Here is a 13,017-nt window from a genome sequence, read left to right as displayed (position 1 = left end):
TGACCCCTGTACAATACCCATCACTGGACTGAAAGGACACTGGCCCCTGTACAATACCCAGCACTGCACTGAAAGGACACTGACCCCTGTACAATACACAGCACTGGACAGAAAGGAGACTGACCCCTGTACAATACACAGCACAGGAGTGTACTGACACTGAACCCTGTACAATACACAGCACTGGACCGTATGGACACTGACCCCTGTACAATACACAGCACTGGACTGAAAGGACACTGACCCCTGTACAATACCGTGCACTAGACTGAAAGGACACTGACCCCTGTACAATACACAGCACTGAACTGAAAGGACACTGACCCCGGTACAATACACAGCACTGGACTGTATAGACACTGAACCCTGTACAATACCCAGCACTGGACTGTACGGACACTGACCCCTATACAATACCCAGCACTGGACTGTACGGACACTGACCCCTATACAATACCCAGCACCGGACTGTACGGACACTGACACATGTACAATACCCAGCATTGGACTGAAAGGACACTGACGCCTGTACAATAACCAGCACTGGACTGAAAGGACACTGACCCCTGAACAATACCCAGCACTGGACTGAAAAAACACGGGTCCCTGTACAATACCCAGCACTGGACTGTACGGACATTGACCCCTATACAATACCCAGCACTGTACTGAAAGGACACTGAACCCTGTACAATACCCAGCACTCGACTGAAAGGACACTGATCCCTGTACAATACCCATCACTGGACTGAAAGGACACTGTCCCCTGTACAATACCCAGCACTGGACTGTACGGACACTGACCCCTGTACAATACCCAGCACTGGACTGTACGGACACTGACCCCTTTACAATACGCAGCACTGGACAGTACGGACACTGGCCCTGCACAATACACAGCACTGGACTGAAAGGACACTGACCCCTGTACAATACCCAGCACTGGACTGAAAGGATACTGAACCCAGTACAATACCCAGCATTGGACTGTACGGACACTGACCCCTGTACAATACCCAGCACTGGACTGTATGGACACTGAACCCTGTAAAATACCCAACACTGGACTGACAGGACACTGACCCCTGAACAATACCCAGCACTGGACAGTATGGACACTGAACCCTGTACAATACCCAGCACTGGACTGAAAGGACACTGACCCCTGTACAATACCCAGCACTGGACTGAAAGGACACTGACCCCTGTACAATACCCAGCACTGGACTGAAAGGACACTGGCCCCTGTATAATATCCAGAACTGGACTGTACGGACACTGAGCCCTGTACAATACCCATAACTGGAGTGAAAGGACAGTGGCCCCTGTACAATACCCAGCACAGGACTGTACGGACACTGACCCCTGTACAATACCCAGCACTGTACTGTACGGACAATGACGCCTGTAAAATACCCAGCACTGCACAGTACGGATACTGACCTCTGTACAATACCCAGCACTGGACTGAAAGGACACTGACCCCTGTACAATATCCAGCACTGGACTGAAAGGACACTGACCCCTGTACAATATCCAGCACTGGACTGAAAGGACACTGACCCCTGTACAATATCGATCACTGAACTGAAAGGACACTGGCCCCTGTGCAATACCCAGCACTGGACTGTACGGACACTGACCCCTGTACAATACCCAGCACTGTACTGTAAGGATACTGACCCCTGAACAATAAGCAGCACTGGACAGTACGGACACTGACCCCTGTACAATACCCAGCACTGGACTGAAAGGACACTGACCCCTGTACAACACCCAGCACTGGACTGAAAGGACACTGACCCCTGTACAATACCCAGCACTGGATTGAAAGGACACTGACCCCTGTACAATACCCAGCACTGGACTGTACCGACACTGAGCCCTATACAATACCCAGCACTGGACAGTACACACACTGACCCTTGTACAATACCCAGCACAGGACTGAAAGGACACTGGCCACCGTACAATACCCAGCCCTAGACTGAAAGGACACTGACCCCATTACAATACCCAGCACTGGACTGTACGGACACTGACCCCTGTACAATACCCATCACTGGACTGAAAGGACACTGACCCCTGTACAATACCCAGCACTGGACTGAAAGGACACTGACCCCTGTACAATACACAGCACTGGACTGAAAGGACACTGACCCCTGTGCAATACCCAGCACTGGACTGAAAGGACACTGACCCCTGTGCAATACCCAGCACTGGACTGAAAGGACACTGACCCCTGTACAATACCCAGCACTGGACTGAAAGGACACTGACCCCTGTACAATACCCATCACTGGACTGAAAGGACACTGACCCCTGTACAATACCCAGCACTGGACTGTACGGACACTGACCCCTATACAATACCCAGCACTGGACTGTACGGACACTGACCCATGTACAATACCCAGCATTGGACTGAAAGGACACTGACGCCTGTACAATAACCAGCACTGGACTGAAAGGACACTGACCCCTGTACAATAACCAGCACTGGACTGAAAGGACACTGACCCCTGAACAATACCCAGCACTGGACTGAAAGGACACTGGTCCCTGTACAATACCCAGCACTGGACTGTACGGACATTGACCCCTATACAATACCCAGCACTGCACTGAAAGGACACTGAACCCTGTACAATACCCAGTACTCGACTCAAAGGACACTGATCCCTGTACAATACCTATCAATGGACTGAAAGGACACTGGCCCCTGTACAATACCCAGCACTGGACTGTACGGACACTGACCCCTGTACAATACCCAGCACTGGACTGAAAGGACACTGACCCCTGTACAATACCCATCACTGGACAGAAAGGACACTGACCCCTGTACAATACCCAGCACTGGACTGAAAGGACACTAGCCCCTGTACAATACCCAGCACTGGACTGTACGGACACTGAGCCCTGTACAATACCCAGCACTGGAGTGAAAGGACACTGACCCCTTTACAATACCCAGCACTGGACTGAAAGGACACTGACCCCTGTACAATACCCAGCATTGGACTGAAAGGACACTGACCCCTGTACAATACCCAGCACTGGACTGAAAGGACACTGGCCCCTGTATAATACCAAGCACTGGACTGTACGGACACTGACCCATGTACAATACCCAGCACGGGACTCTATGGACACTGAACCCTGTACAATATCCAACACTGGACTGTACGGACACTGACCCCTGTACAATACCCAGCAGTGGACTGAAAGGACACTGACCCCTATACAATACCATGCATTGGACTGAAAGGACACTGACCCCTGTACAATACCCAGCACTGGACTGTATGGACACTGGCCCCTGTACAATTCCCAGCACTGGACTGTACGGACACTGACCCCTGTACAATACCCAACACTGGACTGACAGGACACTGACCCCTGCACAGTACACAGCACTGAACTGAAAGGACACTGACCCCGGTACAATACACAGCACTGGACTGTATAGACACTGAACCCTGTACAATACCCAGCACTGGACTGTACGGACACTGACCCCTATACAATACCCAGCACTGGACTGTACGGACACTGACCCCTTTACAATACCCAGCACCGGACTGTACGGACACTGACCCATGTACAATACCCAGCATTGGACTGAAAGGACACTGACCCCTGTACAATAACCAGCACTGGACTGAAAGGACACTGACCCCTGAACAATACCCAGCACTGGACTGAAAGGACACTGGCCCCTGTGCAATACCCAGCACTGGACTGTACGGACACTGACCCCTGTACAAAACCCAGCACTGTACTGTAAGTATACTGACCCCTGTACAATAAGCAGCACTGGACAGTACGGACACTGACCCCTGTACAATACCCAGCACTGGACTGAAAGGACACTGACCCCTGTACAACACCCAGCACTGGACTGAAAGGACACTGACCCCTGTACAATACCCAGCACTGGACTGAAAGGACACTGACCCCTGTACAATACCCAGCACTGGACTGTACCGACACTGACCCCTATACAATACCCAGCACTGGACAGTACAGACACTGACTCTTGTACAATACCCAGCACTGGACTGAAAGGACACTGGCCACCGTACAATACCCAGCCCTAGACTGAAAGGACACTGACCCCTTTACAATACCCAGCACTGGACTGTACGGACACTGACCCCTGTACAATACCCATCACTGGACTGAAAGGACACTGAACCCTGTACAATACCCAGCACTGGACTGAAAGGACACTGACCCCTGTACAATACACAGCACTGGACTGAAAGGACACTGACCCCTGTGCAATACGCAGCACTGGACTGAAAGGACACTGACCCCTGTGCAATACCCAGCACTGGACTGAAAGGACACTGACCCCTGTACAATACCCAGCACTGGACTGAAAGGACACTGACCCCTGTACAATACCAATCACCGGACTGAAAGGACACTGACCCCTGTACAATACCCAGCACTGGACTGTACGGACACTGACCCATATACAATACCCAGCACTGGACTGTACGGACACTGACCCATGTACAATACCCAGCATTGGACTGAAAGGACAATGACGCCTGTACAATAACCAGCACTGGACTGAAAGGACACTGACCACTGTACAATAACCAGCACTGGACTGAAAGGACACTGACCCCTGAACAATACCCAGCACTGGACTGAAAGGACACTGGTCCCTGTACAATACCCAGCACTGGACTGTACGGACATTGACCCCTATACAATACCCAGCACTGCACTGAAAGGACACTGAACCCTGTACAATACCCAGCACTCGACTGAAAGGACACTGATCCCTGTACAATACCCATCAATGGACTGAAAGGACACTGGCCCCTGTACAATACCCAGCACTGGACTGAAAGGACACTGACCCCTGTACAATACCCAGCACTGGACTGAAAGGACACTGACCCCTGTACAATACCCATCACTGGACTGAAAGGACACTGACCCCTGTACAATATCGATCACTGGACTGAAAGGACACTGGCCCCTGTGCAATACCCAGCACTGGACTGGACGGACACTGACCCCTGTACAATACCCAGCACTGTACTGTATGGATACTGACCCCTGTACAATAAGCAGCACTGGACAGTACGGACACTGACCCCTGTACAATACCCAGCACTGGACTGAAAGGACACTGACCCCTGTACAATACCCAGCACTGGACTGAAAGGACACTGACCCCTGTACAATATCCAGCACTGGACTGAAAGGACACTGACCCCTGTACAATACACAGCACTGGACTGTACGGACACTGGCCCCAGTGAAATACCCAGCACTGGACTGTACGGACACTGACCCCTGTGCAATACCCAGCACTGGACTGTATGGACACTGACCCCTGTACAATACGCAGCACTGGAGAGTACGGACACTGACCCCTGTACAATACACAGCACTGGACTGAACGGACACTGACCCCTGTACAATACCCAGCACTGGACTGAAAGGACACTGGCCCCTGTACAATACCAAGCACTGGACTGTACGGACACTGACCCATGTACAATACCCAGCACTGGACTGTACGGACACTGACCCCTGTACAATACCCAGCACTGGACTGTACGGACACTGACCCCTGTACAATACCCAGCACTGGACTGTACGGACACTGACCCCTGTACAATACCCAGCACTGGACTGAAAGGACACTGACCCCTGTACAATACCCAGCACTGGACTGAAAGGACACTGACCCCTGTACAATACGCAGCACTGGACAGTACGGACACTGACCCCTGTACAATACCCAGCACTGGACTGAAAGGACACTGACCCCTGTACAATACCCAGCACTGGACTGAAAGGACACTGACCCCTGTACAATACCCACCACTGGACTGAAAGGACACTGACCCCTGTACAATACCCACCACTGGACTGAGAGGACACTGACCCCTGTACAATACCCATCACAGAACTGAAAGGACACTGACCCCTGTACAATACCCAGCACTGGACTGAAAGGACACTGACCTCTGTACAATACCCAGCACTGGACTGAAAGGACACTGACCCCTGTACAATACCCAGCACTGGACTGAAAGGACACTGACCCCTGTACAATACCCAGCACTGGACTGAAAGGACACTGACCCCCGTACAATGCCCAGCACTGGACTGTACGGACACTGACCCCGGTACAATACCCAGCACTGGACTGTAAGGAGACTGACCCCTGTACAATACCCAGCACTGGACTGAAAGGACACTGACCCCTGTACAATACACAGCACTGGACTGTATGGAGACTGACCCCTGTACAATACCCAGCACTGGACTGAAAGGACACTGACCCCTGTACAATACACAGCACTGGACTGAAAGGACACTGACACCTGTACAATACCCAGCACTGGACTGTATGGACACTGACCCCTGTACAATACCCAGCACTGGACTGTATGGACACTGAACCCTTTACAATACCCAACACTGGACTGAAAGGACACTGACCCCTGTACAATACCCATCACTGGACTGTATGGACACTGAACCCTGTACAATACCCAGTACTGGACTGACAGGACACTGACCCTTGTACAATACCCAGCACTGGACTGTATGGTCACTGACCCCTGTACAATACCCAGCACTGGACTGAAAGGACACTGCCCCCTGTACAATACCCAGCACTGGACTGTACGGACACTGACCCCTGTACAATACCCAGCACTGTACTGTACGGATACTGACCCCTGTACAATACCCAGCACTGGACTGAAAGGACACTGAACCCTATATAATACCCAGCACTGGACTGAAAGGACACTGAACCCTGTACAATACCCAGCACTGGACTGAAAGGACACTGACCCCTGTACAATACCCAGCACTGGACTGTACGGACACTGACCCCTGTACAATACCCAGCACTGGACTGAAAGGACACTGACCCCTGTACAATACCCAGCACTGGACTGTACGGACACTGACCCCCGTACAATACCCAGCACTGGACTGAAAGGACACTGAACCCTATATAATGCCCAGCACTAGACTGTAAGGACACTGACTCCTGTGTGATGACCGGCAATGGATTCAAAGGACACTGACCCCTGTAGGATGCCCAGCACTGGACCATAAGAACACTGACCCCTGTACAATGAACAGCACTGGCCTGAAAGGACACTCACCCCTGTACAATGCACAGCACTGGACTGTATGGACACTGACCCCTGTACAATACCCAGCACTGGCCTGAAAGGACACTGACCCCTGTACCATACCTAGCGCTGGATTGTCCAGACACTGATCCCTGTATGACGTCCAGCACTGGACTGTAAGGACGCTGACCCCGTACAATGCCCAACAACGTGCTGCAAGGACACAGACACCTGCACAATGCCCAGCACTGGACTGTCAGGCACTGATCCTTGTACGATATGCAGCACTGGACAGTAATAACACCATAAGTTTCTGCCAGGGCCACTCAGCTCCAGAACTCATTACAGCCATGGTCCAAACCTGAATGAAAAAACGGGAGAGCCATGTGATAACAGTGAACGAGCTTGGCAGCAAGGCTGCATTCGATCAAGGAGCCCCAGCAAAACTGAAGTCAATGATAATCGGGTTGGGGCGCGGGATGGGGATTGGGGATTGGTGGGGGGCGGGGTTCTCCCCTCTAGTTGGAGTCATAATTGTCATAAAGCCAGATGCTTGTGGTTGTTGGAGGCCAAGTAACTCAGCCCCAGGACATCACTGCAGGAGTTGAATCTAAGGCCCAACATCTTTAGCTGCTTGTTCAGTGACCTTCCTCGACCAAGTTAAGGTGAGAAATGAGAAGATTGTACAACGTTCAGTGCCATTCATCCTCTGAAGCAGTCCGTGCCTTCTTGCTGCAAGACCTGAGCAGCATCCAGGCTTGGGTGGATAAGTGGCGAGTAACATGCGCACCACACAAGTGCCAGGGCAATGCCCAGCTCCGACAAGGCAGAATCGATTTGAATGGCAGTGCAGGCTCAGGGGGCTGAACAGTCTACTCCCAGTCACCCATTCCCAGCTTGTATCTGTGCATCTGCCTGTGTGCAGAAAAGATTTCCTCTGGTGACACGTCTGGAACAAGGGGATAGCCTGAAATTGGGAGCTAGTCCATTGAGGAGTGAATTTAGGAAGCATAAAAGCGTAGTGGAAATCTGGAACCTTCTCCCCCAAAAAGGCTGTGGATCCTGGAGTAGCCAATTGGAGCTTGCAAGACTAAGATCAATAAGACTTTTATTGGATAATCTCATGGCGCGCGGTTATGATACTGCATTATTTTTTTTAGAAAAACTGGTCTGAAGGTAATATTTTTAAAAAGACATTGGATTGAGTTTAAAGACTGATTTCAAAACGACTCCGGGCTACCAGATAGAATTGCGGATTTCAATCATCTTTCCCTTACCTACCGAGGAGGCCAGGCTGGATTCTAAACTGCTCCCAATCCTCAGGTCTTTTGTTTTGTCTGGCCAATTTGTATTTCTCTTCCTTGGATCCAATACTATCTCTCATTTCCCTTGTAAGCCATGGTTTGGCCACCTTTCCTGTTTTACTTTTGCACCAGACAGGAATAAACAATTGTTGCAGTTCACCCATGCGCTCTTTGAATGTTTGCCATTGCCTATCCACCGTCATCCCTTTAAGTAATGTTTCCCAATCCATCATAGCCAACTCACGCCTCATACCATCGTAGTTTCCTTTATTAAGATTCAGGACCCCCAAGTCTCAGAACCAACTACGTCACTCTCCATCTTGATGAGGACAATTTGAGAAACCCCTCTGCATGTCCCCCATCTGATTCCATTTACCAAGCTACCTGTGAAAGCAACCTCTGACAATTCAACAGTGGGAGCCATCGCAGGTGCAGAGACAACTCTACGACCTCGAGAACTTCCCCTCAGGCAACGCAGTATCTCAACTTCAAAACATATCAGACCTGCGAGACTGAACTGATCCAAATTTTATAAGTATCATTGTGTTCGTTAGAAAGGAACATAACACAGACACACACACGCGGAGGGAAGACGGGTAAATGGAATTGGGCTCCAGATTAATCATGATCTAATATAACGGCGGAATAACCTTGAGGGACTGAATGGCCTCCTCCTGTGCCCAAGTTGCTGAGGTGTTGAAGATCAAGATGAATCGTGGCAAGAGCCACGGGTGCGATTAAAAAGCATCTCCCCTCTCCCCACTGCCCCTAACAGTTTCGTAAAACAACTTGATTTCTGTCACACTTTGAACACAACAAAATGTCCCTGGACCCCTCACAGGAACAGCAATCAACACCGAGGGGTATAAGGGGATAACAGCAGGCGTCACCTAAAGCTTGGCCAAGGAACTAGGTTCGCAGGTGCACATTAAAAAGAGGAGAGGTTCGGGGAGGGAATTCAAGAGCTTCCGGCCTGGGCAGCTGAAAGCATAGCAGCCAACGATGAAGCAAAGGAAACCGTGGATGTGAGAAAGGTGAAAATCGGAAGAGCGCAAAGATTTCTGAGGGTGGTAGGGCTGGAGGGGGTGACAGAGGGAGAGAGGGGCCATGGCGGGATCTAAGCCGGTGGGGGGGGGCTGAGAATTGTACAGCTGGAGGAGGTGACCAGAGGTTGTGCAAGGCAAAGCCAAAGAAGTATTTGAACGAGGGTAAGAAGTGGAAGGGGAGATGGCAGCGGAGTGGCAGTGTCACTGGACGAGTAATCCAAGGGCCCAGACTCATGGTCTCGGGACATGGGTTCAAATCCCAGAAGGGCAACTGGTGAAATTTAAGTTCAGTTAATGAATCTGAAATATAAAGCTAGTCTCAGTGATGGTGGCTATGAAACTATCATGGAAAACAAAAAAGTACTGCGGATGCTGGAAATCCAAAACAAAAACAGAATTACCTGGGAAAACTCAGCCGGTTTGGGCAGCATCGGCGGAGAAGAAAAGAGTTGGCGTTTCGAGTCCTCATGACCCTTCAACAGAACTGAGTAAAATTAGGAGAGGGGTGAAATATAAGCTGGTTTAGGTGGGGGTGCGGGTGGGGGGAGAGAAGTTGGGGCGGCTGGTGGTTGTAGGGACAAGCAAGCAGTGATAGGAGCAGATAATCAAAAGATGTCACAGACAAAAGTACAAAGAGGTGTTAAAGGTGGTGATATTATCTAAGAGAATGTGCTAATTAAGAATGGATGGCAGGACACTCAAGGTACAGATAGCTCTAGTAGGGGTGGGGTGGAAAGACTGACAGGGCATTACAGGGAGAGATTTAAAAATAATGGAAATAGGTGGGAAAAGTAAAATCTATATAAATTATTGGAAGAAACAAAAGGGAGGGGGAAGAAACGGAAAGTGGGTGGGGATGGAGGAGGGAGTTCAAGATCAAAAGTTGTTGAATCCATTGTTGTAAAAATTCATCTGGTTCACTAATGCCTTTCAGGGGAGGATTGTACAACGTCTGGCCTACATGTGACCCCCAGACCCACAGCAATGTGGTCGACTCTGAAATGGCCTTTCAGTTTCAAGGGTAAATACAGATGGGCACCAAATGCTAGCCTTGCCAGCAATGCCCACATCCCATGAAAGAATAAAAAGGTTACAGATATAAGGAGATATGAAGGACCAAGGAGGGATCTGAGCATGAGGAAGAAAATGCTAAAATCAAGGCATTTTTTGGACCACCATAGTAACACAACAAAGGGCACTCACGGTTCACTGCCAGGCAGACAGGAAGAGAAGGCATCAACGTCTGCAGAGGAGCAGTCAGGGTCACAGCAGCAGTTGAGTTCACAAGCTCCTCCCATCAAGTCACAGGTACAAATGGGAACAGCTGGAGGGAGGCAGAGAGAGAGAGAGAGATCTTATAAGAGCCTGGATGATCCCAATGAACACCTCCCTCCCTTGTCTGAATCCACAATCCCTAGTTTCTTTGTATACCCCAAATCAATCTGGAAATCAAGAAGTGAATCAAAAAAATACTAGAGGGAGGTGAGTCAAATTGTTTAACAGAGCAAGTTATGATGATTTGGGATACTCAGTCTGTAAGAGGGGAGCAGGAGCAGGCAGAATCAACTTGAAGCTGAAAACTTTGCAGGTGAAGGGAGGGGGCAGCAGGGGAGCAGGAATAATTTAGATGGCTGTTTCAGAGAAACTGAGAGAGATGGGCTGAATGGCCTCTTCCTGTGCTATATCATTCATTGATTGTGTAAATTTTGCACTGTGCCTCACGTTCGGCTTGATGGGACTTAGAATGACTGAACAGACTCGCACACCAGCGCTACGAGGCTAGAAATTCAAAGCAACTGCAGGAGGCCTGAAGTAACTCCCTAGTCAGTCCTCTTCCCTGCTGTCGCTCGCCTCTCCTTCACTCCCCCAAGCCCCAACTCCCTCTCCTGAATCAGAAATCACTAGACATCTGGTCAGGCTTCTGGAATATGGAGACACGGTGGGGATGAAGAATCAGTGTCACAGATCAGACATGACCTCAGTCAATTACGAAAAAGGCTCGAGGAGGGCTGGATGGCCTCCTCCTGTTCCTGTGTGACAGACTCGAGGGGCTGAATGGCCTCCTCCTGTACCTGTGTGACAGGTTCGAGAAGCTGAATGGCCTGTTCCTGTGTGACAGACTCGAGGGGCTGAATGGCCTCCTCCTGTTCCTGTGTGACAGGTTCGAGGGGCTGAATGGCCTCCTCCTGTACCTGTGTGATAGACTCGAGGGGCTGAATGGCCTGTTCCTGTGTGACAGACTCGAGGGGCTGAATGGCCTCCTGTTCCTGTGAGACAGGGTCGAGGGGCTGAATGGCCTCCTGCTGCTATCCCACAGCTTACCTGACGTCAGAGTTTTCGGTGTCGGATCCCCGGGCTCGACAGTCACTCTCCCCCTGCTGGGGGTCCCGGGCTGAGGGGTCGCGGGCAGGGGGGTCCCGGGCAGGGGGTCCCGGGCTGAGGGGTCCCGGGCAGGGGGGTCCCGGGCAGGGGGGTCCCGGGCAGGGGGGTCCCGAGCAGGGGGGTCCCGGGTTCAGGGGTCCCGGGTTCAGGGGACCCGGGTTCAGGGGTCCCGGGTTCAGGGGTCACGGGTTCGGGGGTCCCGGGCTGGAGGGTCCCGGGTTCAGGGGTCACGGGCGGGGGGGTCCCGGGTTCAGGGGTCACGGGCTGGGGGTTCCCGGGCTGGGGGATCACGGGCCCGGCTCCAGCCCGGCTCCTCGGGCCTCCCTCTGCCGCTGCCCAGTTGGCCCAGAGCAGCGCGGCCAGAGCCCAGCTCAGAGCCCAGCCGCCCCGCACCACACAAACCGCCATCTGCATCCGGGAAACACAACCGTTACCCGGGAAACCGCGGGACGGCAGTGATGTCATCACGTACGGGGGCGGGGGAGATAGAGGGAGAGGGGAGACTGGGAGGAGGGGGGGGGGGGAATGAGATGTGGGGGGGGGGGGGGGGGGGGAATGAGATGTTGGGGGGGGGGGGGGGGGGAATGAGATGTGGGGGGGGGGGAATGAGATGTGGGGGGGGGGGGGGGGGGAATGAGATGTGGGGGGGGGGGAATGAGATGTGGGGGGGGGGGGGGGGGGGAATGAGATGTGGGGGGGGGGGGGGGGGGAATGAGATGTGGGGGGGGGGGGGGGGAATGAGATGTGGGGGGGGGGGGGGAATGAGATGTGGGGGGGGGGGGGGAATGAGATGTGGGGGGGGGGGGGGAATGAGATGTGGGGGGGGGGGGGAAATGAGATGTGGGGGGGGGGGGGGAAATGAGATGTGGGGGGGGGGGGGGGGAATGAGATGTGGGGGGGGGGGGGGAATGAGATGTGGGGGGGGGGGGAAATGAGATGTGGGGGGGGGGGGAAATGAGATGTGGGGGGGGGGGGGAAATGAGATGTGGGGGGGGGGGGGGGAATGAGATGTGGGGGGGGGGGGGGAAATGAGATGTGGGGGGGGGGGGAATGAGATGTGGGGGGGGGGGGGAATGAGATGTGGGGGGGGGGGGGAAATGAGATGTGGGGGGGGGGGAAATGAGATGTGGGGGGGGGGGGAAATGAGATGTG

At 52.4% G+C, this 13,017-nt stretch overlaps 1 protein-coding gene across 1 annotated transcript in view; it reads right to left on the bottom strand.

Annotated features, from left to right (window-relative positions):
* The window catches only part of LOC144671660 (tectonic-3-like), a 210,394-nt gene extending 198,112 nt beyond the window's left edge, over positions 1–12,282 (bottom strand). Inside the window, 3 exon segments of the mRNA XM_078533666.1 lie at positions 10,687–10,807; positions 11,806–11,907; positions 11,910–12,282. Coding sequence (XP_078389792.1) covers positions 10,687–10,807; positions 11,806–11,907; positions 11,910–12,279 — 593 coding nt within the window. The 5' untranslated portion in view covers positions 12,280–12,282.
* Between the last annotated feature and the right edge of the window lie 735 nt (positions 12,283–13,017).

This window comes from Cetorhinus maximus, chromosome 33, assembly GCF_964194155.1.
Source record: "Cetorhinus maximus chromosome 33, sCetMax3.hap1.1, whole genome shotgun sequence".
Lineage (NCBI taxonomy): Eukaryota > Metazoa > Chordata > Chondrichthyes > Lamniformes > Cetorhinidae > Cetorhinus > Cetorhinus maximus.
The sequence above is the reverse complement of the archived record's forward strand: the minus strand, read 5'-3'. Positions and strand labels throughout refer to the sequence as shown.